Source organism: Lepisosteus oculatus, chromosome 4 (genome assembly GCF_040954835.1).
Source record: "Lepisosteus oculatus isolate fLepOcu1 chromosome 4, fLepOcu1.hap2, whole genome shotgun sequence".
In the NCBI taxonomy this organism is placed as follows: domain Eukaryota; kingdom Metazoa; phylum Chordata; class Actinopteri; order Semionotiformes; family Lepisosteidae; genus Lepisosteus; species Lepisosteus oculatus.
The window spans coordinates 62,706,963-62,733,851 of NC_090699.1; the positions used below are offsets into that span (position 1 = coordinate 62,706,963).

General features: G+C 37.3%; 1 protein-coding gene across 2 annotated transcripts in view; it reads right to left on the reverse strand.

Annotated features, from left to right (window-relative positions):
* Positions 1–26,889, reverse strand: part of nup210 (nucleoporin 210) — a 45,185-nt gene that overhangs the window by 15,242 nt on the left and 3,054 nt on the right. Inside the window, exons 2-28 of one of the 2 annotated variants that reach the window (XM_069189458.1) lie at positions 26,166–26,302; positions 25,334–25,465; positions 24,365–24,461; positions 23,341–23,491; positions 22,305–22,437; positions 21,696–21,854; positions 21,216–21,284; positions 20,464–20,570; positions 19,495–19,635; positions 18,995–19,132; positions 17,823–17,978; positions 15,359–15,557; positions 14,750–14,895; positions 13,836–14,054; positions 13,244–13,417; positions 11,576–11,768; positions 11,245–11,351; positions 10,612–10,716; positions 10,418–10,519; positions 9,688–9,816; positions 8,579–8,706; positions 8,208–8,343; positions 7,975–8,037; positions 7,254–7,433; positions 7,016–7,096; positions 6,601–6,732; positions 4,823–4,981 (exon numbers count right to left, since the gene is read on the reverse strand). In XM_069189458.1, coding sequence (XP_069045559.1) covers positions 4,823–4,981; positions 6,601–6,732; positions 7,016–7,096; positions 7,254–7,433; positions 7,975–8,037; positions 8,208–8,343; positions 8,579–8,706; positions 9,688–9,816; positions 10,418–10,519; positions 10,612–10,716; positions 11,245–11,351; positions 11,576–11,768; positions 13,244–13,417; positions 13,836–14,054; positions 14,750–14,895; positions 15,359–15,557; positions 17,823–17,978; positions 18,995–19,132; positions 19,495–19,635; positions 20,464–20,570; positions 21,216–21,284; positions 21,696–21,854; positions 22,305–22,437; positions 23,341–23,491; positions 24,365–24,461; positions 25,334–25,465; positions 26,166–26,302 — 3,673 coding nt within the window. Of the gene's footprint in view, positions 1–4,822; positions 4,982–6,600; positions 6,733–7,015; positions 7,097–7,253; positions 7,434–7,974; positions 8,038–8,207; positions 8,344–8,578; positions 8,707–9,687; positions 9,817–10,417; positions 10,520–10,611; positions 10,717–11,244; positions 11,352–11,575; positions 11,769–13,243; positions 13,418–13,835; positions 14,055–14,749; positions 14,896–15,358; positions 15,558–17,822; positions 17,979–18,994; positions 19,133–19,494; positions 19,636–20,463; positions 20,571–21,215; positions 21,285–21,695; positions 21,855–22,304; positions 22,438–23,340; positions 23,492–24,364; positions 24,462–25,333; positions 25,466–26,165; positions 26,303–26,889 lie in introns of those variants that run through there. The other variant, XM_069189459.1, reaches the window with a different exon arrangement.

Genomic DNA, 26,889 nt, shown 5'->3' on the forward strand with positions numbered 1-26,889 from the left:
TTTTGTTTTACTTCAACGGGGCATAAAAACTTCCTTGCTTTTAACAGGGCGTTTCATAATTTCTAGCTACGAAAATGATTTAAAATGCGACACCTATCATTCAACTAGAGCTTAAAATATCACAAGGAAAAATACACACCGGTATTCCATTTCTCCCTAAACATTGTAAGCTTCGAAGTCTTTAACTAACGTGAAACCGGAGTCAACAAGCATACTTTTAGAATTTGATTAAAAGGGAATATAATATGGAATCGCATATCTCAATAATTTAATAACGGTATGATTATATCCGTGTACTGCGGCAGAGCTATGTAGGGCTGTTTCGCCTGCCTGATCATGTGAGCTCCCTTGTAGCCTACTGGTCTAGGTGCGTGACCACCAGCTGGTAGGTTGGGTGTTCGAATCCAGCTGGTACTGGACTTTTCATTTTTATTTATTTATTTTTTAATCGCGTAACATAAACATATTACCGTATGCAAACTGTACTGTATACAGTATGTATATGTATATTTAATGTCTTAACTGTGCCCGTTTAATTGAATTTAAAAAAAATATTTAACACGAACATTAAGCTGCTTACATCTTCCGCCTGAGAACAGTCACCCGTTGCTACCCAACGCAGAATGGTGATTGGCTGACACCATCTGACACCCCTCTGATTGGAGAAAAAAGACGTGCTGGTGTGCTATACCAGGAAGAGGATTTCTTTCCATTCAAAACGTGTGTTTTAAAAGTTTAAGAAGTAAAAACCTTACAGCGTACACAGATTTCTAAACTGATCAGGATCGTTATCTTTGTCTTATGCATAATAATGTTCACCGCTCTGTCCAGCAAATTAATAATAAACTTTATTTTATATAGCGTTTTAAACGAATAAGAAATTAGATTGCTCATAAACCTAATCACTTGCTTTTTCTTTTTATTTAGGCTCAGATTTCAACTATAGATCGTATTATTAATAACCATAATAACAACCAACCAACAAAAACAACCATATAAACATAATGGTGGTGCTGGACCTTCCAGTTTTATTTATTTATTTTTTAATCGCGTAACATAAACATATTACCGTATGCAAACTGTACTGTATACAATATGTATATGTATATTTAATGTCTTAACTGTGCCCGTTTAAGTATTGAATATTCATATCTAATTTTACCACTGAAGGGAAATCTTAACATAAACATACAGTATATGGCTGGTCTCGGTACTTTAAAGAAAAAAATACGCACCAGTATTCCATTTCTCCCTAAACATTGTAAGCTTCGAATGAAACCACTAAATAAAGACATAAATATAGAAATCTTAAGATTTGTTTTATTTAATGTTGGTAGCAGGATGAACTGTCAGAGTGTATATTTTGTCGCAAAGTTGCTACAAGATGTTAACAGTGAAAAAGGTATTTAGAAATGAGTTATTTCAAGATGAAAAAGAAAACATACACGAAACATGGTTTCATTACGACCAGAATCGTTCTTGAGATATTTTTAACTTGATTTACAGTATTTGAGAGGTATGTCTTAACACCGATACTACAGTGCTTAAGTACTGCTCACGTATATGTTTCTAGGTTTATATTATGCATTTCATACGGTCAAATTACTTTTGAGCAACTAATAAGAAGCGCGAAACGGTATGCGTTTTACTTTCGTTTTGTGCTGGGACCCGTGGATTGATTAGAGATATCAAGTACATACAAGTCATTTTTTAAATGTTGTAGTTCGTCTTGAAAAAATGTTACGAGTACATCATCTATCAACAATTACACAGGTTCTGTTTCCATATTGCGGATTTTGGTTAGGTACAGTATTATCAAATCCACTGGCGCTGTGTGTTACTTTACTGAGTCCCAATCTGTGATTGAAACCTGTAAAACCGGTTTAATTCGTCACAGCCAGCACTCTTCAGGTGTGAGGGTCTTCTGCTCAGAATGAAACGCTAAAATGTTTGTGTATATTCTAATGGTAGTGGGGGCAGGGTGTGTGGGAACAGGTTTGTTCTTCACACCTGAAACATTTTCTCTGAAAGGATTTTCTTCGAAGTTTAACCGATCTTGTTACAGCATGTTACAGTTTACTATTATTAACCATATTAATTTTAAGTGCTTAATGTAAAATCTTGTAAAAATATATTTTCATTGTTCAAATATACATTAATATACATTAAGTCTGACTATCATATAATAAGTTAAATACAAAACTAAAGAAAAAATAGGGTTAAATATAATTCAAAATATTTTGCTAACAATGTTAACTGTTTATGAATAATAAAATGTATTAACTAAGGAGTAGGATGGCACAGTTGTTAGTATGTTTTTTGTTTTGTTTCTTTTTCATAAATACAACAGTAGTACCTGATGTCTCAGTGGCTTTCAAAATTAAATTATGCATGCAAACCTGTGAACTAGAAAGATAACTAAGATTTTAATACTAATTAAATGACCGCGGGCACTTCCCACCCCCCCCCCCCTACATTCTCAGAGTAGAACAGACTAACCTTCTAATGAAAGACGGTCCACCCCCCACGGACAGGAAAAGTGCCCACAGGCACTTAAACTTAATATGGTCAGTAACGGTAAACAGTAACATGGTAAGAAGGAGCACGTACAAACGTTTTCGAAATAACCACATGTAAGACTCTGATCCTAAAAATGTTTAGGGAGAAAGTGGAATACTGGTGTGCTTCCAGAAGAATCAGTATGGCTCAGAGATTAAATAAAACTTCACAGACATTAACGAAGAGCATAACGCGTGTACTGTATACACTGCAAGTACAACCCAACTCTCTGCAGGAGTGCTGGCTGTGACGAATTGAACCGGTTTCACGGGTATTTTCAAAGTAGGAGGCGAGATTTCCAGCGAAAGACACCCCCCCCCTCAAAAACCCAGTAAATACAGTACTTACTAGTTAAAGGCTAGGCTCTCGACTACGGCGAAAGGAACCCTTCTTTCATTAGAAGACAATGAACATATTTTAGCCCTGAATGAATTAATAGCAAACATGGTTTACATAAAAGACATTTTTCCAAGAAAGTTTAGCCTTTGTCACTAATGAAACCACTAAATAAAGACATAAATAGAAAAATCTTAAGATTTTTAAAATACATGACTTTGCTAAAATTTATTTGAAAATAAAAACAATTACAACCGCCAGGGGAGAGAGAGAACAGGGGAGGGATGTTGGTTTTGCATAAGGGGCGGGGCTATGGAAAGTAGGTATGTTTGGGAATGTGTGGTTACATGTTCTGGCATGTTTGTGAATTATCGTTGTTGAGTATGGAGTGTTGAGGTATTGATTTTGTGTAATGCTTTATGTTGAAAATTGAGGTGGATTTTGTTTATGATAAACAGGATAAACTGGGATGGGAGGAAGGTTTGGTTTTGCATAAGGGGCGGGATTATGATAATTGGATGACTTTGCGAGTGTAAAATGGTTTGATTATTTGATTTTGTATTGTGGTTGTTATCTATGTTTTTGGTTGGTATTATGTTTATATGGTTGTTTTTGTTGGTTGGTTGTTATTATGGTTATTAATAATACGATCTATAGTTGAAATCTGAGCCTAAATAAAAAGAAAAAGCAAGTGATTAGGTTTATGAGCAATCTAATTACTTATTCGTTTAAAAAGCTATATAAAATAAAGTTTATTATTAATTTGCTGGACAGAGCGGTGAACATTATTATGCATAAGACAAAGATAACGATCCTGATCAGTTTAGAAATCTGTGTACGCTGTAAGGTTTTTACTTCTTAAACTTTTAAAACACACGTTTTGAATGGAAAGAAATCCTCTTCCTGGTATAGCACACCAGCACGTCTTTTTTCTCCAATCAGAGGGGTGTCAGATGGTGTCAGCCAATCACCATTCTGCGTTGGGTAGCAACGGGTGACTGTTCTCAGGCGGAAGATGTAAGCAGCTTAATGTTCGTGTTAAATATGTTTTTTAAATTCAATTAAACGGGCACAGTTAAGACATTAAATATACATATACATACTGTATACAGTACAGTTTGCATACGGTAATATGTTTATGTTACGCGATTAAAAAATAAATAAATAAAAATGAAAAGTCCAGTACCAGCTGGATTCGAACACCCAACCTACCAGCTGGTGGTCACGCACCTAGACCAGTAGGCTACAAGGGAGCTCACATGATCAGGCAGGCGAAACAGCCCTACATAGCTCTGCCGCAGTACACGGATATAATCATACCGTTATTAAATTATTGAGATACGCGATTCCATATTATATTCCCTTTTAATCAAATTCTAAAAGTATGCTTGTTGACTCCGGTATCACGTTAGTTAAAGACTTCGAAGCTTACAATGTTTAGGGAGAAATGGAATACTGGTGCGTATTTTTTTCTTTAAAGTACTAAGACCAGCCATATACTGTATGTTTACGTTCCAAAATTAATATCGTTTATGGCCTTCACACGCGTTACAGTATGCTCCTATTCTTTTTATGCTCAGCTACTAAGATTTCCCTTCAGTGGTAAAATTCAATATCTACAACGGGCACAGTAAAGACGTTTACAGTACAGTAAGTCTTTCTACGACAGACCAACGGACCACGAGTGCCCCTGTCGGTCAACCAATCACGCACCGCGGTATCGCGTGTCATCTTACCTGCGGTATCTGTACTGCGGTGTCTTTACCGCGCACTTTGAATGGCTGCATCTGTATAAGTCTACAATACCAATAGCTGGCTGCATAACACTTTACTACGCAACATGTAAATAGTAAATGTAGTAAAAATATTTTACTATACTGTGCAAAATTAGACATTCTACACCAAAGTAAAAACTACACGTCAGTACCTGAATCTGTATTTCGTCAGAGAGCTCCGGTACATTGCCCTCCAAATGCCCAGAAGCAGGACTGACAGTTTTCACCACAACTTTCAAGCCCGTTCTTCCCTTTGTCCTCCCATATACATTCATAGCAAAATTGTTTTCTGCTGGGAGCTGCAAAGATGCCTGCCAGAAAACAGAAAACATTAAAAATAAGAACCGAGAGGTAAATGCACATTTATTGCATCATGAACTCTTTTCACAGCTGTCTGAGAAAGAATTTTTGGAGTCAAGCCAGTTTCCCTGAAATTAATTGAAAATCAACAATGAAACTTATACCTGAAAGTAAAAAAAATCTGTTCTAAACAATTCTTCTTCAAGGTACTAAGGAAATCTATGCAAAAAATATCCATAAACATTCCCCTGTAATCCAGGGTTAATTAACATACGATGCTAAATAAAGCTTCCAGCACTTTCGTTTGTTACAATTCATCTTCATAAAGATGGACCAATAAGCTCTAAAGCAAATACAATCATCTTTCTCCAATGTTTTTCCACCCTGTGAAAAGTGTTTTTTTCCTCAGGTTTCAGGCACAGAAAGCTACAGTATATAAACCATATTTTCTCTTGACAGCTATGCTCTTTGGCTAGAATGACATCATCAAAATTTCCATACTAAAAAAGACATTTCTCATCCGGCTTCCATATGACAACCATTGGCTCCTATGTCACTTTAAATTTTACTGTAAAGAACAAGCTTACTTCCTTTAAAGAACAAAACACACAGACAAAAATGAATCATCATTGTGAAAGTCACCCTTTTTGCCGCTCTCAAAAGGTTTTGATAAACTCCTTCTTGGAAAATGCTGTTCCTGACCATATTTTACTATCATTCTACTTTGGAATACCCTGGACTGAGATGGAAGCCCAACACTGTTAGGAAAACATCAGTTGTCAGTATAAAAAGATCACACCCAGAGAGAACACTGGTAATATTGTCAACTTTAAGAACTTAAAGAGTTTACACAAAAACTGTGATGCTAAATGAGAAGCTGTGTATAGGTTTTTTTTCTAGGTTCTGGGTTGTACTGAAGGGACAAAATAAACCCATTTTTACAGCAGCTGATGCAAGTCTTTGTCATGGATTTCATGTGCTTCTAAAATGTGTACAAACATGAACCTGGTTCCCCTGCGTTAGTGAGGCAAAATCTAATCTTGCAATGATTTGAACGGGCATCAAAGAAAATGATCTGATTAGATCATGTTCATATACCACACACAGTGGTGCCCACCTATCATTTAAATGTAGTTAAAGAAGACCTGGCTTCATGTCCAGAAAAGTGTGTCACATTGATTGGTCATCCACCACAACGCAGACATGCTTTTAAATGATGAACAAAAACAAAAAGCAGGCAAATGACCTGATTCTGGAAAAATTACAGGTCATTTAAATGCAAAAAAAAAAGAGCAGGCTGAAAGGTAACAGCTGTGGTTTTTTCTTTCTTTCAGTTAACATAACTTTGAGTGCTCCCTTTTGAATCCTGCAAGCATTTATTAATTATTGCCCAGGAGGAAAACCTTCTTACCTTCAGCTTTCATGCAATCAATTACTAACGTGTTCAATTACATTTCTACCTGAAAAACCAGGATGTTTCCTCAATACAAATTAAAGCTTGATTGAACACTTTTGACAGAGGAATTTAGGGGGATCTCAAAATCATGGTTGATCCAAGTTTACTTAATCCTTAGAAGGATGAAAGATGTTAGAGGGAAGCATTCAGTATGCAAACTAACTACCTACGTACCTCAGAATGCCGAGTCTGAATATCCAGAATGTCCCTCTTTGTGACAGACCAGTGAAATGTCAAGCCAGGAAGGGCATTCCCAAATGAAAATGGAGTCTGGCTACTGGTTATTCCCATTACATACACGGGCATCTATAAATAAGCAATGTTAAAAAAACATTTTATCCAAAGGAGACAAAATTAGCAAGCTAACACCTCAGATTACAGCATCCCTATGACACAGCAAGTTTTGCATACCTGCTCAAATTAGAGCAATTTAAATAAATAAAACAGGAATTTTTAAAACAATACATTTTTCTATTGTTCAATAGATGTTTTGAAGTCACAATTATTACTTGTTAACAATGAATAAGAGGAAAACGGACCGACTGAAAATGAAATTGGACTTTTGCATATGTTCCTGACAAATATTTACCTGGGTACCAGTCTTCATTCTTGTGATCGGTGCACGGATTCTAACTGCCTTCAACTGCAAAACCTCCACGTGTACTTGATCCTGTTGGTAAAACACGAGCTTCAGACAGCGCACATAGAAAAAGCAACATTTCAAGCAAAATGTGTTTTTTAAAATGTGATACAATCGGAAAATTCAAATTAAAAAAATTGTGGACAACCGTAGATATCTGAGGCTTTGTGTGCAAATAGTTAATTACCTGAGACACAATAACAAGCTTCCCAGTTTCTGCATCTACAGCTTGCACCACTCCAGTCACGGTCACATTTCCAACAGTAATCCCCCTGGTGAGACCATTGCTATTTACTGAAGCAATCTTCTCATTCCCGATGGAAAAAATTATATGGGACTGAGGCTGAGGTCCTCCTTCAGATGTAATCTGAAAATTAAAGAAATTCACCCCTTCAAACTGAAGCAGATAAATGTAAAACAAATCGAAATGAAAAATACAGCGCCTGAAAATCAAAACCATCTTCACCGATTTGCGACTAATCTGCCTTTTCTCTTTAGTATGAAAGTCCTGTAACATCACAAAGGTTAAGTTCTTTCCAGGAAAAGTGCTCTTCGGCACATCTGTAAAATCAGCCAAGCTTGAGTCTCAGAACAGGAGAAAGAACATGAAATACTAAAACAGCCTGAGACAACTGATTCATTGAACTTTGAAGGCTTCACAGATAAGTGCCTATAACCCCTGTGAAGATGGACTGAAGAATCGCATTTCAGCGATGCACTCTTTTAAAAACATTTGCCTCTGAAGGAAATGTTCCTGTGCAACATGCAAAGCTATTAGAAATGGATGAATGACTATGACAAAAGATTCAGTTCATAAGTAAAATACAAGCTCCAGCACTAGAAATTCACAGCCTAGCAGGAGGCTACTTGCCACCTTTAAATACCACAAGTATTTAAGAACAGCTTACCTGCATCATTCCACCAATAATCAGGGTAACTTTCCTTGGTATCAGTCTGAAAGGTGGAAATACCTAAAACCCAGAAGAGCACGAGATGTTTTGGGATTAAAAATCCACAACAAACGCAAAGCCATATACACTATATTTAGTAATATCCCAACAGATTAACCTCATTCACTTACTGACCTCTTTTTCATGACCCTCTGCGTACTTACGTGATTCATTAGAAGCAATAAACTTACTTCAATTTGCTGTGGTGCAGAACTGATTCGTTTTCCACTTTTGTCCAACACTACAGCAGCCAGACTCGTCTGTCCTATTGTTAAGCCCTGGACTAGAAAGGTTGCCGTGTCGTTTTCAGAAGATTCAGAAAGGGGCCTAGGAAAAAAAGATGTACCCACTGAAACCTCTTTTTACTAAAAACTGACCTGCGACTATGAACATTATCTATTTGCTTTATAATCAGAATATTTGTATATCTACATTTCTTTTTACAATTACGTTGGCAGTATAGTTATAATATATCAAGTAACAGCACAAAGCAACAGATATAACATGTATATACGAAGAGAATATTCAAGTGAGAGATCTTGCAATTTTCGAAAATACTTACAACAAAGAAACTATCGGAGATGCAGCTTTTAGTTTTAAATCCATGAAATGAAAATATTTAGCCAAGAAGGGTTTCTTGTTATCATCCAAGACTCGAACATAAGCTTTCACCGACTTTCCAATCTCTACCTGCAGTGAGACAAATCCACATGAACCTCAATCAAACACGCCAAGCTCAGAGCCCTGTGCCATATAAAATAACCATGAAGGAAATCAATACAGAAGATTTAAAATACAGTTTATGGTAGTTTGCAAATGGAAACCCAATAATGGTAAGAGCCAGTGGGCTATTGGGTTTTCTAAATCACTAAAACAAATATTGAAAAAAGAAGCCGTTTCAGTCTGACACATGGGGAGAACAGCGACAGTTATATTGTGGACATTCACCAAGATATTTAAAGGATCAGTGGCTTTTCCCAAAGTCTTGACATGTTTCATGTGTTTTTAAATGGCAAAAGCTATGAATCTAAGCCGACCAGTCATATCTATTGGCTGTAAAACAGGACTGCTCTGTTGTTCCGATGCTCAATGTGACTGGGCAATATTTTTTATTTCTGGGATCCCATTAAGAGAGTGGAACTGCATATGAACAAGCAGCATGGGTAGGCAACAATTTATTGCATAACCAGACATCAATTTTATACCCTCCAGTCCAGGTGGAGAGGATGTGACACGAATAACTCAGTGTTCCTTTTATTGGTACCTAGCAATGCAGCATTTCATGGGCCTATAGTCTTATTAGCCAGTGTGATCAGTCTGTTTCTGTCTGCTCCTACCAGCAAATTGGAACATTACAATTGGAAAGATATGGAACAGCACCTTCGTGGAACAGCAATAACATGGTCAGTGGATAGTTTTATGCAAAATGCCCCGGTATACACTGTTTCTGCAGATTACCTTTGCAAGTTGCACTTGCATATTTTTTTCGTTCATTATACAATTCTTGTAAATATCCTGAGGGCACTGCGTGTAATTTTAATCACATCTGGTACTGAACCAGAAGATCAAGAAGATCAACAGAGCAAGAAGCATATGGCAAAGAACGTGCAATCAAAATGAATCTTTTGATTCTCTCTTAGAACGTAGTGACAGTAAGCGATGGTCACAGACCTTGTCAACCACTCGGACGTACACTTCAAAGATATCCGAGATGTGGATGGAGGCTTTAGCAGGAGCTGGGAAAGCCAAGCACAGATCATGAACCATGGCTTGAAGAATCCCTGGGCGAATGGGCAGCACCTTAAACAAAAAAATGTGTTGGCACTGTTACTTATTTTAAAGCATTACCTTATTTAAAGAATGAATGACATTCTTCTTCACTCAAAGGGCAAAGAGTCAGTGATGAAGCTAAACTATCTGCATTATGAGACAAAAATAAACTAGCATTATGTAATACAGAAGTACAGCTGGGCATCTAAAATAAATTAATGACGTCCACATTAAATACACAGCTATTTTACAACTGAAATATACAGCACTGCATATTCAAAATTAAGACAGTACAATATGTTAAAGGAATAATACTAAAGTATCAGACTTACCAGAAATTAAAACAATTCAAAAGGTCTTAATAGAACTTAAACCCCCCAAAATGTAACCCACACTGATTCTAATGCATAAAATTCTTCCACTTCTATATAAATGTTAATAAAATCATTAATGTGCAGACGGGATAAACATTCCACATTCAAACCATTTCTATCATTTTGACTTAATACAGAAAATCAATTTCTATACATCTTTGACCTTAAGGAAGTGTAGCTTAATCTGCTGGCTCAGAATACTCTTCTGGCATTAACATGCACCTCACACATTGAGACGGCAACATTTATTTACTTACCTCTGCAGTTCCTCTTGATTCTTGGTAGGCTATGTTCGCAATACCGCCAATGCTTGTGTTAACAAAAAAATAGCCAGATCCTTCACGGAGGGCAAGCTCTGCCTGCAAAACAATGGTGAAAATCTGTGAATCTGATTTACGAAATTGTTTGGAAAAATGCAAAGGGATTAAAAAGGTGCAAAAGAATATCATACCCGCACATCAGGATGGTTATATATAGTGATGGCTTCAGGACTAACTTGTACATCTTTCACCAGCAAGAGCTCAAGAGTGGCTGATACTGCTGTGAGAGGATCATACTGCAATTAACATGAAACAGGAAAAAGAGAAATCTTTTAATGGACAGCTCAAGGACACATTAGTGTTATTTTTTATCGCATGAAGCAGATACTATAGATCATTTTCTCATTTGCTTTGGCAGGGAGCAAAGATTCTCGGACCTGGATCATTTAAAAATTATTTCACTGGCATTGAAAGAATATTAATAATCATACCGATCGAACCATTGGCATCTGGTATTAGTGAGGTGTAAAAAAAATGTTACCATCACCCCATGATGCACTAACTAAAACAAAACTGAGAAAAAAAGCATTGTTGATTGCTATTTGGTCTTTGGTTGCTGTGGAGACCTATCAGTAGCTGCTAGTTGAAGTGAAGGTTTACAGGGGCCTAAGCTTTGAAACCCACAATATCCTGACAGCTTGTTTTGGTTATTTCCGTAGGAAATTAGTGCAACACTCATCTTGCCAGAAAGCAAATTAAGAGGGAAGGAGACATTTTTACCTCCTTTATAAAAACCAAACATTTCATAACATGCAATTTCATACCAGACTCTGCACCCTGGCCGCACTGAGGTGTGAGGCCTGGTATCCAATGGCGGTTACTGTAATAGCAGTGACCCCAGATTCCCGATGGACAAGCACCGTTTGACGACCTGAAACAAGCAAGGTTTTTACTGTTAAGAAGACAAATAAGATAAAAAGAGGTTTGGCCAAAACACATTTTCTAAGCTACACCTTACAGTCTTTCTTACAATAAAGCCAAACAGAAAATATTTCAACCAGAAAATCAGGACAGCTGAAGTGCAGTTCAATCTCCTATTTGGGTTTCAACTGAAATTAGATTTAAATTGTTTGGTAGTTTCAGAAGTCTTCATACCATGAAGTTTTTTCTGTCCGTTTCCATCTTCCTTAATGTGCTGTTCCATGGGCATGGTTGGTTCTATACTTGCTAAAGAAACCTTTGTTGACTCCCAGATAATACTTAATGAACTGAAGTTGTCAAATTTTCTCCCTTGCTGATCGTAGACCGCCAAATCCAACACAGGATTCCGGTAATTGGAAACGGGTACCTACAAGAAAGTAAAGACGTATCCCAAACGAGGGGAAAAAAAAACAGGGAATTAGAAAAAAGTGTTTGCTGTATTAACACTGCACTCACCAAATTAAAAACTAAATCTATGGTGATTCTCAAGGTGACGTATTAGGAGACATTTTCCTTACTGAAAATCATTTAGTCTTCATTTAGTATTTGGTCCTGGGTTTTCTAAAAAAGACATTCTTGAATAATATTGTGAGCTGTGTCTTCAGTGCTCATTTACAATGAGCGATGAAGTCACAATGCTTACTGTGGATAATTGAATCATTTGGGGAGAAAAGGGAAAATACAGGCATATACTCAAGTCTTATAAATAGGAACACAGCATCAATGAATATGGCTTGGAGAAGAAACAAAAATTAAAATTTGTCAGTACGTCTTGACACTTAATACAAAGATATAAACTGCTATAAAATAGCTTATTCTCTCTAAAAATTTATAAAAACTAGTAAACTTAATAGTCAGACTCAGCTCTGTCCTACCTTTGAATTAGTTTACCTTATTTAATCTCTCAAAAAAATAATCAATAACATTATTTTGAATCTTTTTGGTGAATCTTTTTGGTGAAAATCAAGAAACGTAGGAATTTATATAGGAATTTAGCCACAAGACAAATTATCCTATGATGAAGACAATTATGATATGGAATCCACAAATTATGCATGTGCATTCTCAGGTGAATAAAGGGCTGTCAGCTGTCCAAGTTAATAATTTCAGAGCTTACAGGGATTTAAACAATAAATTGTCTATGCTGTCTTTGCCAGTAGGCGATGCAACAAAATGATACAGTACAGAATAAATGATTTTGCTTTAAAAACAAGAACAGCGCATCATAGACACCACCTCTCCATATACAAAAAATCTAGCTAATGCAAGGCTGGGGTTTTACACAGTGTCCACTTCAGGACAACATTAGCAATCATCTATTATTGTTATTACAGTATATACAGGACCCACTACATTTGGAATTAAAATGTGACTACGTCTCGGCTCACGACAGCCACTGAATTTATTATGCCACCAAGGGAGGACAGACAGGCTTGCCTGAGTCACTGACCTTCTCAAGCTGCAGGCTCCCTGGTGACGGACAAGAGACCCTCACTGACGTCTGCAGGCGCCCCAGGATCTCAAGAGGTTGCCGTTTCACTGGGAGCCGAGAAAGCCCTAGCTAACTACTTTTTTTGGGTATTAAACAGCCTCTGACTGAATATTTATACTGGGAAATATATCGGGTTTCTTTAATTGAGATTTACTCCATTAAAAACATGGTCATCAAAAGCAAAACCGGAATTATTAAAACTTACTTTTCTGCGCTCACGCTTAAACAACCATCAGGAAGACATACTCTTCCTATCCACCACCGTTAATGTTCAACCAGGACGCCTGCTGCCCAACCTAAATACAACTCTTCAGTGCCCACGTCCTCTGCTGGGTCCGCGTCAGACTCACCAGTTGCTTGTTCTGCTGTAGCAACGGACAGGACAAGTCGAGCTGGGGGTTGGTGTAGACGGGAACTAAAGTGAGCCGGGAAGGGGGAGCGCACACGAGCTTCACAACTGCGGGCTCCACTGCAGGAAAGGGGTTCGTCAAACTGGGCTGGTTCCCAACGGTCACGGCGAGGACCTGGTGGGTAAAAACAATGACAAGACAGAGATGTGAATTTTGAGCCCTTTACTCATAAGTGAAGGCACAGCGACCTCTTACAAGCGAGGAACCTAACTACTTATTTTACAGAGGTAGGGAGCTGCGTCAGCACGCCTAGGCTGGAAAGGAACAGGCAAAGGTTTATTCCATGCTGAGAGACACCTGTGTCACACCTGAAGAAGGCTCCACAGTCGAAACATTGTGTGTCTTTTCTTTTCCTTTCAGCATGGAATAAACCTTTAGCTTCTACTTATTTTATTTTTTCTTCCCAGAAACTGAATAGCAAACAAAGCACATTTAGTTACTTTAGTAAATGAACCAAAGGTTAGTTTGATAAACTGGTGTTATAAGACACAGACCTTTTCGCGACACAAATTTCATTAGGCTTGCCCCTCACCTGTTCGCCGAACGCCCTGCACGTTGCTCTGACCCAGTGCTGGAAGTAGTTCCTCGACGCAGGGCCAAAGAGAGCCAGGCCCACACTCCCTGGGTCTTCAGCTGTGAGGTTCCTGAAAAACTTGGAGGGTTCCAGCACCCAGGGCTTCGGTCCTCCTTCAAAGAGCATGTCTTTAGAGGAGCCAAGTGTGACCAGCGCAACAGACACTGGATCAATTGCCTGAAAAGTTAAATAGAGAACACTCTTCAACGTGCATGACCTTTCTCTGCTGACTGTCTAAACAGAGAAAGGATGCACTGCAGATTACAAAGCAGTTACCTGAGCAACACAAAAACTCCTACTTTACTCTATATTACACTACATTTAAAACACTTTGCATTTCTATTTCCAAACATGATTAAGAGACGATTAAAATTTGTACTTCATGTATTTCATTTTCACTACCATCAAGAACATTTGTATTTTGTCATGCGTTTTCTAAAAGAGACATTCTTGTACAATATTGTGAACTGCGCCTTCAGCGCTCATTTATAATGAGCAATGAAGTCACAATGCTTACTGTGGATAATTCATTCATTTGGGGAGAAAAGGGAAAACACAGGCATGTTAAGTAGGTTCAAATGAAAGGGCATCCTTTTCCAATTGCAGTAGTTGCAGCTAATTAAACTGTAGCTCATCAATTCCTTTACACTCTAATTGAATTTTTTCTTTCCACACATTGCTTAATACAGTGGTAGGAGACAAGACACATAATTGATCCCTGTGGGATAATGTTTAGCTTCAAAGTACCGATCCTGACTTCTTGTTAAAAAAATAAATACAAAGCAATGGGACAGAGTGTGAAAGGGAAAAAAAAAACATCAAAAGAAGTTCTGAAAAAAAGATTCTTGTGCGTGTAGATGTGATGTACTTACTTTAAGAGGTTGATAGGCCGCAATGGTAATTCTAGCACTTAAGTGAAGGTGGCCATGCGTGTAACTGACCAGCAGCACTGTGTCACCAGTTGCCAAAGCCTGTACTCTCACTCCACTGCAGTAATCCTGGCCTGGTTTCAACCTCCCTGCAGAGGAAGAGGGAAATGATAATCAGAGCATATCAAAGTGAAGGATCCCAAACATTTCTTAAGGAACATCCAGCTAAATATTTGTTTGCTAAGTAAAATCCTGCAGAGCACTTTCAGTGTTTGGAAATGGTGCAATTGTCCACCTGCTTTCATTTACTTTAAGATCTTTAAACAACTCATGAACTTAATATACGTGGAGTAAAGACCAAATACAATAAATGTAAAGCTTACAGCATTAATTTAGTTAAGATAAGGACAATCTATTTCATTTATCTGGGAAGGACAAATGTGAAAAAAAAGATCCCTGTATATAGGTATGAACATTCCTAAAATGATTGAGATGTATGCAAGACAACATGAACAGCATATCCCTTTAGAAAGATGATAAATACAGCCTGCCATGGAAAACAAAATGGAGGATTAGAAGGATTTTTTTTAAGTTACAACAATGCTTTCTTACCTTCCAGGAACTTGAAGATACCTTTGTTCTCCACTTCTACAACCAGATCAAAATGGGAGCAGTCACTGAGTGTTACCTTCTCCCCCGTCTCCACGCTGAGAAGCCCAAATATCCTGAGAGGCAGATCCAGGGTTTGACCCACACGAGCCTCAACTTGACACGGAATAAAATCCATTCCCACTGGTTCTATCACATAGACCTTTAAAAAAAAGGAAAGCAGAAAATGTTTAGGAAAACCGCACAATACAGTCACAAATACATGCAGTGCATAACCCAAACCAAAAACCCAAAGTGCAATTATTGTTGAACGGCCTCTTAAAAATTTGGTTAAATTGTAAATCTCTCTATTCACAAAGTGGAAATAATATTTGGTTTAGCATATGTTTTGTTGATGGCTTTAAAGAAGCACACCTTTAAGTCATGTTTTATTCTTAGGTTCAGAACACTGTTGATCTGGCCTTTATTGATATGAGCATTTTGAGATGGCAGTATTTCATTGTATCCAGCTTTTTGTCATTCAGATTTAAGTAGTCTCCAAGGTCCCTGCTAAACTTTCACTTTACAACTAGAGACTACAACTTTAAAACCAATATTAATAGTAATAAAAAGGTTAATAAAGTGTTTTGACAATATGGAGAAATGCCATGTGAAGTATTGACGATTTTACAGTTTTAAAACAACTTTGCTCAAGCATGCAGGAAACTTGCTCTTAAGAGCAGACAAAGTCAGCATTCTGGACCCAATTATGCAGTCCACAGTTTAGGCCTGTGGTAGAAAATGAGTATGCTTGCTATCAATCCTGTCACTCACAGTTAATGTCTCACTACATCTGTGCTGTGTTTTCCCACTTACTAAAACAAATTCAATTTGCCACCACAGTTAGTATAGCATTCTTTCTTAGCTATTCCAAGGGTCAAATAAAACTGAATTTATTATGTCTGGGCAATCCAGTTGCAAACTTAACAATTTAATATTAAATCTTAAACAAACCACCTCCATAATCAGGTATTGAAATGTGAGAATATGAATTACTATAATAATCCATAAATGAAATCTTACTTAAAACAAGATTCACAGTAATTATTATACTGATCAGTTTTAATGAAATATTTTCACATACATTTTGCATTAGGTAATTGCTTCTCTCTGCAGCAGAACAGATGGATCATGGCATTTTCACAAAACAGGCAGTAATTGAAAACTTTCTCTAGATAATAAAAAATACTTTTAACCATCTGTAAAACAGCCACAGGACACACAATTTGACCATATGGTGCTGCATCAGGGTTACAGTCCAAGAAAAAAAACCTGTATTATTTTAAACAACTTTTTTTACACCCTTGCTAAAAACAGACAAAACAGAGTTTTTAGAGAAAAGCTTCCTGTTGCAAAAATGATACAATGTAAGGATGTTTCAATACATTTTTTATTAGAATTTTGGAAATCTTTTCTCTTTTCATTTTCTAGCAAGGAACTATGATACCAGCAAGGGGTCAATGTGTCCGACTGAGGTAAATCCCAAAAGTTCTCTTTCTCCAACACTGACACGTGGCTGAGTCCAGGTTACTAAGCCCACTCATTAACCGTTAGAATGAACTGTCCAGGACATTCCCATCCTTGGATTTACTTCCCTTAACAGAAAAAAAACCTGAGCTCATCTCCTATCATCCTTGGTCATCCTTGAATGTTCCTCGGCCAGCAATGAAAACTGAACTTTCCTGAAAAGGCAGAAGTCCAGGAATAATAATAGACTGCAAGTTACTTTGTGTTCCTGTCTGTAGCCAATCCTGTCTCTGCGTGCATGTTTCTTTTGATTTAACGAAGGACTTTCAAAAATGGTAACAAGGCTATTTCCTCAAATTTTCCAGTACACAGAAGACCCTAACATCCAACACGTAGCACTGCTGTAGCTCTCGGACATTTCATACTTTCCTGGAGTAAAACAAATCCAAAATTCATCCATATAGAATATTACACAGACTGGAAAACATTTGTTTTAGGTGATAGGCACCAGAACCCACAGACACAACCCAGTAACAAGCTGCCCTATGAATGCCATTGAAGCACTGGGCTTCTTCCAAGACACAACTTTATGAGACTTCTAGATCATTAAAGCTAGAAGCCCCATCACAGGATTTTTTTTTTTTACTTCTTTGTATCGAATGCACTAGTATAACTCCAAGAATTCATGCGCTACAAACACAAGAGCAGTTACCAATGAGGGGAGGTGGCCCATCCAGCCCATTTGGTAGTTTGTAGCTAGCTGAGCCAATTGTCTCATCCAGTTGTTTCATGATGGAGGCCAAGGGATCAGCTTCAACAAGTGTGTTTCCCTTATTCCATACTCCAACAGGGGTAAGTCCCTTGCAGGCTGACAAGGTGGTTCCAATGGCCTCCTTGCACTTGTAACTTGTTATTAAAAGGATTAAACGGAAGGCACCTATGGAATATGCACAGGACTCACCTTCATCTTTCCATAATGTAGAGGATTCTGTACATCATGTGCCTGAACAACACTGACTCCCACATCGCTGACAGTCGTCATAACTCCTTTGACAGTCACTGTTGCAACGTCTTGGTTGGATGAGGACCAGGTAAAATTTCCACTCCCTCCATCTGCCTTTTGCACACGGGATTAAAACAGAACACAAAAGATGTCACTACAATAATGTGTTCTGCTACAAACAGCATATAGAGACAGATGGATGTAAAAGCAGTACTGTTCTTGTGCAGCAAAGCAAGACCATAGGATGACAAGAATATACTACATAATATAAACCACATACAGTAAGGACGTAATAAAGGGAGCAGTGCTGCTTATCATTATTAATTCAGAGTTATAGAACCAGCCCTTCAAGGAGAGAACACATTAAATACTTCCAATGCAGAGTGTAGGGTGTTCAAACATTTCCCCATTTTTACTTAATACTGTTAATTTTACCCCTTTTTTAATTGCAGTGAGGGAAAAAGATCTGCTTTTACAAAAGACTGAAACAAAAAAATTGTGAATGCCTCCCAACAAATAACAAAAGTTGAATTTTAGATTTTGAATATGAAATGTAAAGGATTCAGCAGTCTGCACTGGAGATATTTACGAAATCGCACACTTTCCTGTCCTATTCCTTTTGTTTTGCATTTAAAAAGACTGTAAATCTGATCGAATGGCTTACAGCCATGTCCTGTGTTGTTGAAAAAGGATTAAGACAGAGACAATACATATACAATAGAACTCATCTTAGTGGAGGATTTGTTTATAGCAGTTTATAGATTAAAACTTCACTGTCACTCAAACAGGGGATGTTTGTTATTCTCATGTCAGTCAGTAAATATCCAGTGTTACTTTATTTTTACAGTCTCCTGCCCTAAAGCACATTAAGTGATAATCCTAAATCTTTCTGCAACATTTATTTCTTCAATTTTAGGATATACAGCCTGAGAGCCCTCCTATAATGGCTTCCAAACACTTTGTAAATCATAGCTGTGGCATAACTCATTATAAAAGAGTATTTATTTTTGCTCATTTATGATGCTGTGCATCATGTAATCTAGCCACCTGGGTAATCTTACAAATGATATCAATGCATTCATAAGACCCAGAAGACTTTAATTGCATTAACGTTGACATTTAATAAATACCTTTATTGTGTACTGGTACGCTCCTATTTTGGGTTGCCATGGGAATGTTAAAATTCTTGGAGTAAGAACTATGGGATTATAAATTTCGACATCCTGTTGGTTACGGACTGGAATGGAAAAAACATGAACACCACCATCCTGAAAGAGAAAATCAGTCATGTTATTGAAACAAATACAAGAAACATTCTGGTTTAACTCTCAATGCCTTATTTTTTCCCCCCAGTATACAGAGACTAAAAGAGTCATTTAAAAACACTGGCAATAAGGACATCTCAAAATAATGTTCTACTTATTTACCATATCAAAACGTTCTAATTGGACATTCAACCACTTTAATAAACACAAGTTTATTGAACAACATATGGTTTTAAATTTCTTTAAATATGTAGTATGATTTTGAATGAGCCTTTAATGAAAAATGACTTGAGCAGGCCTAAGGCTCCTGGCGGCTCCTTTATTTCATTACTACAATGGTCCACAATGATTGCAGGTTGACTCACCTGATCCACAACAGATGTAAGTGCAGCATCTATTACAGTTTGGCCATTTTGCAAAGCCTTCACATGATGATATGAACCATTGAAGGAGGACTCTAATATCTTAAAATACGCCTTTGGAAAGACTGCCTCAATCCGGATGTTCTAAAAACAATGAGATCAATCAAATGTGTGGGTCTTACCGCAAAAGATTATTTACAGCCCAATGAAAAAAAAAGTTTAAAATTCCAATTTAGATATTCCAAGCACTCATAGAAAGAAATAATTGTGTTTCCTGAACAATACTATAAAGAGTTTCCGTTTTGAGGTTCCTTGACGAATAGGATAATACAGCTAGAACTAACAACAGGGTCTTCTTCAACTGTATCTGTGAAGCTGTGAATAATTTAAGAACTATACACCCATTGCCTGACAAATTTGAAAAAATTAACCTTTAAATACAACTGCAAAAACCTTTAACTCTGCACGTTAGAGGCAATAAACAGCACATTTGGACCACAAATAGATTTTGTAGCTCCTTATAGTTACAAACCAGATTCTCTCCAATTCCATCTAGAATGTCACTGACTTAAATTTTTCTTTCTTTTTAAAATCTAGAGCTGTTTACCTTTTTTGTACTGAAAAATAAAGATCACGGTACTGTGTTTAGTGTCAATTTTGGAGGAAAATGATGCCACTAAATTGTTACTGGCATGTTTCAGTTTGGAAAAAATAGTTGTTTTTAAAAACTGCTTATCTTCAAATCAGAGATCCACAACTCCAGTCACAGGACTCCCAAATTCTGCATGTTTTACAGATCAACAAGTCATCACCACTATAAGAGCTGGGTGAGAGCTGTTAAGCTGCTCAAATTGAGCCAATGATTAGTTTGACAGGATCATCAAGAGCCAAGCTGGAATGAAAGGTTGTTGACAAAACAGCACCTCTTGCACTGTAGCTGGGCACCCCTGTTATGAATAAAAAGCAACTCACATCTGACAAATGAACCTTATTGCTTGATTTGTCAAATACTTCAATGAGAATTTCATACGTTCTTCCTGTTTCAAGGACCCATCTGTCTCCTGGATGGATTTTAAACCCTGTTAAAAGTTAAAAAAACAAAGCCAAATCACTGATAATGCATGAAGAAACACTTCGGTAAATTAGAAGGGCATTCAGCCTACCTTACTCTTTCATTGCTATTTAAATGGTGATCCCTATAGCAATTATCAGCTAAAATCCCAAATCATTAAAAGAAACTATTATTGAAGGGACGGTCTGATCAAATGATTAGCACTTAGGTCAATATCATTAAAACTGAGCTCAAAGGCAAACAACAAAGTAAAACCTTCACAGAGTATTCTTTAATGCACTTCCAAAACTGTCAGCGAGTGATTTTAGTTTAACTGTTGGAAAATAGTGCCAGCTCAATTTAACATGGAGCTCTGTAACAGCAGCATCAAAACCGCATTACTGCATTCAAGCTGCAACCCAGAAAACTGAATTTGAGAGTTTTCACCAGATATCAGCCCATCTGAGAGAAAAATAAAACATTGTTCAAATATTTAGAAGATTATTTGAAAATGTATTGATTTGAATTGAGTTTTTTATATTTTTGAAAACACTACTCACAGTAGGACCACCTGGGAAATAGTCCACATTCGCACGGATGCCCTGAAGGTACATAAATGTTTATAACAGGCTATTGAAAGCCCCTCTAAATCTAAAAGAAATCAGTTACGAACCTAAATATCCTGGCTCCACAACATACAACGTGCTGTTTGGCAATCTAGATGCTCCCTGCATACGAAGACCTGTTCAAACCCTCCGTCAAGGACAAATTCAAATGAGATGGAAGAAAAAGAAAATGCCATATGGTTCATATTTTCAGCTGGATTCTTTTAAAATTAAAATGTCAACTCTAATTTCAATGCACTGTATGGCACCCCCATCCCCGAAACTACAAATTTCTGGAACCAAAGTTTTATGCTTTTAAAATTACTATGATTCACTGCCAGCTCACTGCTCACAGTTAAACTTGTTGATGGATGCTGCTGTCAACTTTAATAAAAATGTTAGTCGATGTTGTAAAGTTTTAAATATCATCAGCACTGCCACCGATTCTGCAGGATTCAGAGATTCTATAAGCATGCAGGATCTGACAGGGAAGCACAAGGTGGGAAGTCATTTAAAAAGAAAGGCAGCGACCACTGTCTGAAGGATACTCTTGTGGTCAAGAACTATGTTGGTCTGTCCACGCTGGAGCGCTGTTACAGTCGATGTTGCTCTGTCCAGTTTGGCCACAGGTATCCTCACATCTCCATCTGGTCCTAAGATGCTGTTCTGCAGCTGCAGTTCATACTGATCACATGGCATCACTAACTCTGTCAAGAAGATGACAACCACACAGTAAGAAAAGGCTGTTGTATTTCCCCAGAAAAAAAAATTCAGAGTAAATTGGTCGTGAACAATTGATCTCCCAACAATGCAAGACCATTAAAACTGCAACCAACTGATGATACTAAATCCAATTAACCATGACAAAGTGCATTAAGACGAAATACACCTATATAGGTTACAATAAAGTACAATTTCCATAGCTGTAGACCGTCAAAATTATTTAAAATAAGTAAAATCTGTGAATCAAAACAAACCACTTACATCTTCAAAAATTTCATAAAAGTTTTATTGGGAAAGTCTTTTTTGCTACAGATTCTTGACACTCATTATACATGTTAACCTGCAGAGATAAAAGGATCTTATCTCCTAATTAAGGATTAATCCTTAGCTTCATTTAACCAGTATCATAAAGATACAAAAAGCAGCAAACTGACCTGTAATCTTTCCCTGACGAATCTTCTGTACCCTATATTGAATAGAAGTACCCACAAGTAAGTAAATATCGTATGCCGGGTTCAAAAGTATGTTTTCTAGGATTAAGAGTCTGACTTCTGCAGCTGGCACATTCTGTAAGAGAAATATGTATCGCAAGTAAAAATGGGTACATTTTCTTACTTGAAGAGTAATGAGCAGTGAACAATGAGCAGTGTATTGCAGCATTCTGTAGTTCTACAGAATTTCACTGTAAATCGAATATAGTACCTAAACAGTGACATGCTACTTCAAACTTATATTAACATCAAAGGTAACAGAAGCTGAGCTCAGTCATTCCCTTTTACTGTGCATGAAAGGCATTCATGATCCAGAACAAAATGCCATTTAAGTCTTCAGTTCTTCGGCATCACAGACCTAGCAGGTGAGGTGCCAGAACTATTTTGCAGTTGATGTAAGTGTTTTTGTTACCATCATGGTTTCTGGAGAATCCTGCCTAGAAATTAGAAATACGATTAGGCAGGGTAGCAGTCTGCTACCTTAACCACCCAGACAGCCACATCTTTATCTACACGAAATAGCAAAGCTACATGAAATAGCAAACATCAGGGTACATTATGGTGTTTGACGTGCTGAAAAGGGTTATAACAGCTAAAACAAAGAAAAGCAGATGTGATGAGTAAGCATTTGAAGCACCAAACTATACGGGTCAAGGGACAAAAGTGAAGGCTCTCAATTCCTGGGGTACCTCTTAAAGTGTGTCAATCTAACCATGTCATTGTAACAACCTTGCAGAAGATCTTAATGCAAAAGACAAAAGCCCCCAGATTTATAGGTCCTTATCTAACATTCATTAAGAATTGAAAACAGATTAAAGTATGGTCCTCATATTCAAATTGTCCCCTGGGGGATTTATGACTGAGTGACAATTTTGCATGCAGATGCTACAGTACATCAATTATATTGTACATTGTATCACGCAGCAAAACAATTATGTGGATTTTATGATGACATACACCACACACCCCAATGACATACCTTGTACAATGACTCCTGTATTTTCGCTTTTATTTTGGAATTTCCAGTTTTTATTCCCGACACCAAAATAATATCTCCTTGCTTGCCCACTTTCTCCATCTCTGAAATGTAGGCTGGGGGAGTATATGTAGATTCTGAGAACTTGAGTACCCTAGGAAAATAAATGAATGTATAATAAAGTTTACTTTTTAAACCTTAGAATACCTCTTTAAAATAAAATACTGGCATAAGAGATTAGGTGTCGGTTAAAGTACAGTATGGACTTCAGGAATCTTTAGGAATGGCACTACCATCAGATATAATGTAGAATACTTTTTTATGAATGAAGTTACAGATGAAGAGACTCTGCAAACAGTTTTTCTCATTTCCCCCAAACACATTAGAAAGTTCAGTCGATACACACGGTCAGCGGTTTTTTGTCACACATTACAGTTTTCAACATTAATTTTTTCTGAGGCCAAATGAATTCGGTTATAAATCTGAAGCACCTATTTGTGCAATCCTTGCAAATTTCAAGCATTAGAATTCCAAGGATAGATGCATTCTATTAGCTAAGTGGGTACAGACACTGTTGTACAACATGTATCATGCAAAAAGGAGATGCTCAATTGCATCTTGTTTGTCAAGTTTGTGGTTGGTCTGCTTATATTTTTAAAGTAAAACAACTTTCAATAAATCTTGTGCAGACATCACTTGAATAAGTATTACTGTTGCATTTCTAAAATGTCCCAATATATAACAAATTAAGTTTTTAAAAATGAACAATCATGTCTGCTTTAAAATTTTTGCAATTGAACTGCTTATCAAATAATCAATATTTATTGCAAAAATCCAATTTTAAAACAAAGAAACATACCTAGAACACAGACCGTCATGAAATGTCATTGAATGACACGTGGGTCATGGACAGTTAAAGTCAATGAACACTTTAGACTTTTTTATAGTTTATGTTTTCTGGATAACTGTTCTGGAGCACCAGGAGCAATAAGTTGACTTAATAAATTACAGAGTTTGTGGGACTCACCGTAATGCATTATAGGAATCTGAGAAGCTAGCAGTGTCTGCATCTTTCACTATGGACCAGTCAAAAACCAGCCCTGCCAATGTACTGAAAGTATTTCCTGAAAAAACATACAAGAACAACAGTATTTTCAATTTTTTGTAGTCAGTGATCAGGAAAAACAAATGCAGAACTACAATAGCTAAATGTGCTTAGTCACAGAAACATTATGCTGCTCTATGTATTAGCAACACAAATGCAATGTCATTTTGCAATAAAAAAACTGTTCCACATCTGAACTTATTTATTCGGCATTTAACTGCCAAAAATGTGTTTTTAATAGATTTGGACTTCCAAGTGTAATTTATTTCCATGCATTCTTTACTAGCTTAACTGGTTTGGTGAACGTCCAATATAAACCATGAGCCAATACATAACTAAACACAGAACCACATGGTTATTATCGAATTACGCAAACAAGTGATTCTGGATATTATCTTAGGGTCTGGAAGCTCTAAAATACTTAAGATTAAAACAACAAATGGATTAACCAAAAAGCCACAGGTAGTTTTTACTATATGAATAAGGGATTCTTCTTGCCTTCAGCTATGGTTTCTTAAAGTCAGTCAAAGGCTGAAAATATCCTGTAATGCATTCTACATTTTATGATGCATTTCCTATTCTACACTTCAAATACTGAACACAGAACCCAACAGTAAATATATTCAAGTATTGTCAAGACCTGTTAAGCAGCATCAAAGGCACTACATAAAAGTTAAATCCTAATTAGTATAAAATGACAAAATAAGGGAGCTCAAAACTGTATTAAGTGTTTTAACCAAGATCCTCAGACTCTGACTAATGAACTTTGGGTTAACATGCTCATATTTTCACCTTCACATTTTAAAATACGTAGTACTTGGAAAGGGCAAGGATTAGATTCTATTCAGAAAATACAATCAACTTTGTTTTCTTTAAGCAGTAGATACTGACCTTCAGAGTCCAGTGCATGAATCCTCAGTTCTAAGGGAGAATCTTCCAAGTGTAGTTCCCGAGTGGTTGAGACAATCTGAATTTCACTAATAACATCCACAATAGCGTCACAGCGTAGGACTTGACCAGTCACTTAAAGATGGAAGGAGTAAAACGTTATTATTAAAAGTTTACCTACTTTGATACTGCAGATCTGCTGTTTGCACAGGGTTTTGTGTCATGGTGTGACAAACAGCAGATGGCCTGAAGGTATATGCCCGGCAAAACACAAGGCAATTCTGCCTCATCTGTGCTAATAAGAGGGTGGCCGTGGTGAGTAGAGGCGATTAAATACAGTCCTATTCAACTTGGTGGGAGTACAAAAATTACATACATTTGAATAAAATAAGAGTGATTGTGAGTGGAAATTTGTATGCTCTTCCCATGTTCACACAGGATTCCCCTGGGGGCTCCTATTTCCTCTGTCAGTCCAAAGACATACTGCCAAGTTAACCGTCTTCAGTAAAACTGGTCCATAGGGATGCATACAGAATTAACATGCATTTGCTTTATTTTTTTTCCCCCCAATCGGCACCATCAGAACACTCACTTTTTTTGCTTGCTAGCCATTTGCTTGCTAACCACCCAAACAATAACATGTGGCAGCACGGGGTCGCGCAGGCTGATGGTGTCATCAATGTTAGACGTTACAACTAAACGCCGGGGCGCGAAAATAAGATACATTACTTTACAGTAAGACAATTAAGGGGACAGCCGTCGGAAGTGTGAGTGGTCGTAAGTCGAGGACTGCCTGTACACTGGAATCTTAGCATTTAATTCACCCTTAACTTACAAACATCCTCCGCAATAATAATACTGGTGAGTCTGGTAAGCTGGGAGGAGCGTGCCTGCAGGATGGCTCTTTGGGAACACTGGCGTTCATCGAGATCAACAGCATCAATACTGGCTACCTCCGGTCTGGTGGAAGACCTGCATGAAGAACATCTAAATCACGACCAAGCACAAACAAAGCTGGCCGAAAGCAGGTCAGCTCTGAAGTGCCCTGTAGGATCCTTACTGCAAAATTCAAGGTGAATTCTTAGCCGAAGAATAGACTCAACTTGTTATTGTTAATGCATTTGTGCAACTGGTACTTTAATGTGTCATTGCAGACATCAGAGGCATGGGCATGTATCCCTGGAGTATCATCTTAAATTAATTGACCTAATTTACCTAGAAAAAGAACCATCTTCCCAAAAAACCTGCCTAGCTGCTGCAGCAAAAATGAATGCAGATTAGCCATTATTAATGCAGCTTTCAATTTAAAATCATCCATACCCAGTGCTGGATGGAACGGCATTTTAATTACCTGTGACGCCAAGACTGAGTTTAAATGAATTAGACTGCAAATTGAACATGAAAAGAAAGTGATTACGGTAGCTTTTTGCAAATCAGATTAGAAAGGTAGCTCTTCAAACGGTGATGACCGGCTCTTGTTTATAGAGGCTGTTCACAAGTCATTTTCGGTTAAACAGCCGTGAGACCATAACAAACAGAAATTAAAATCAATGATTGAG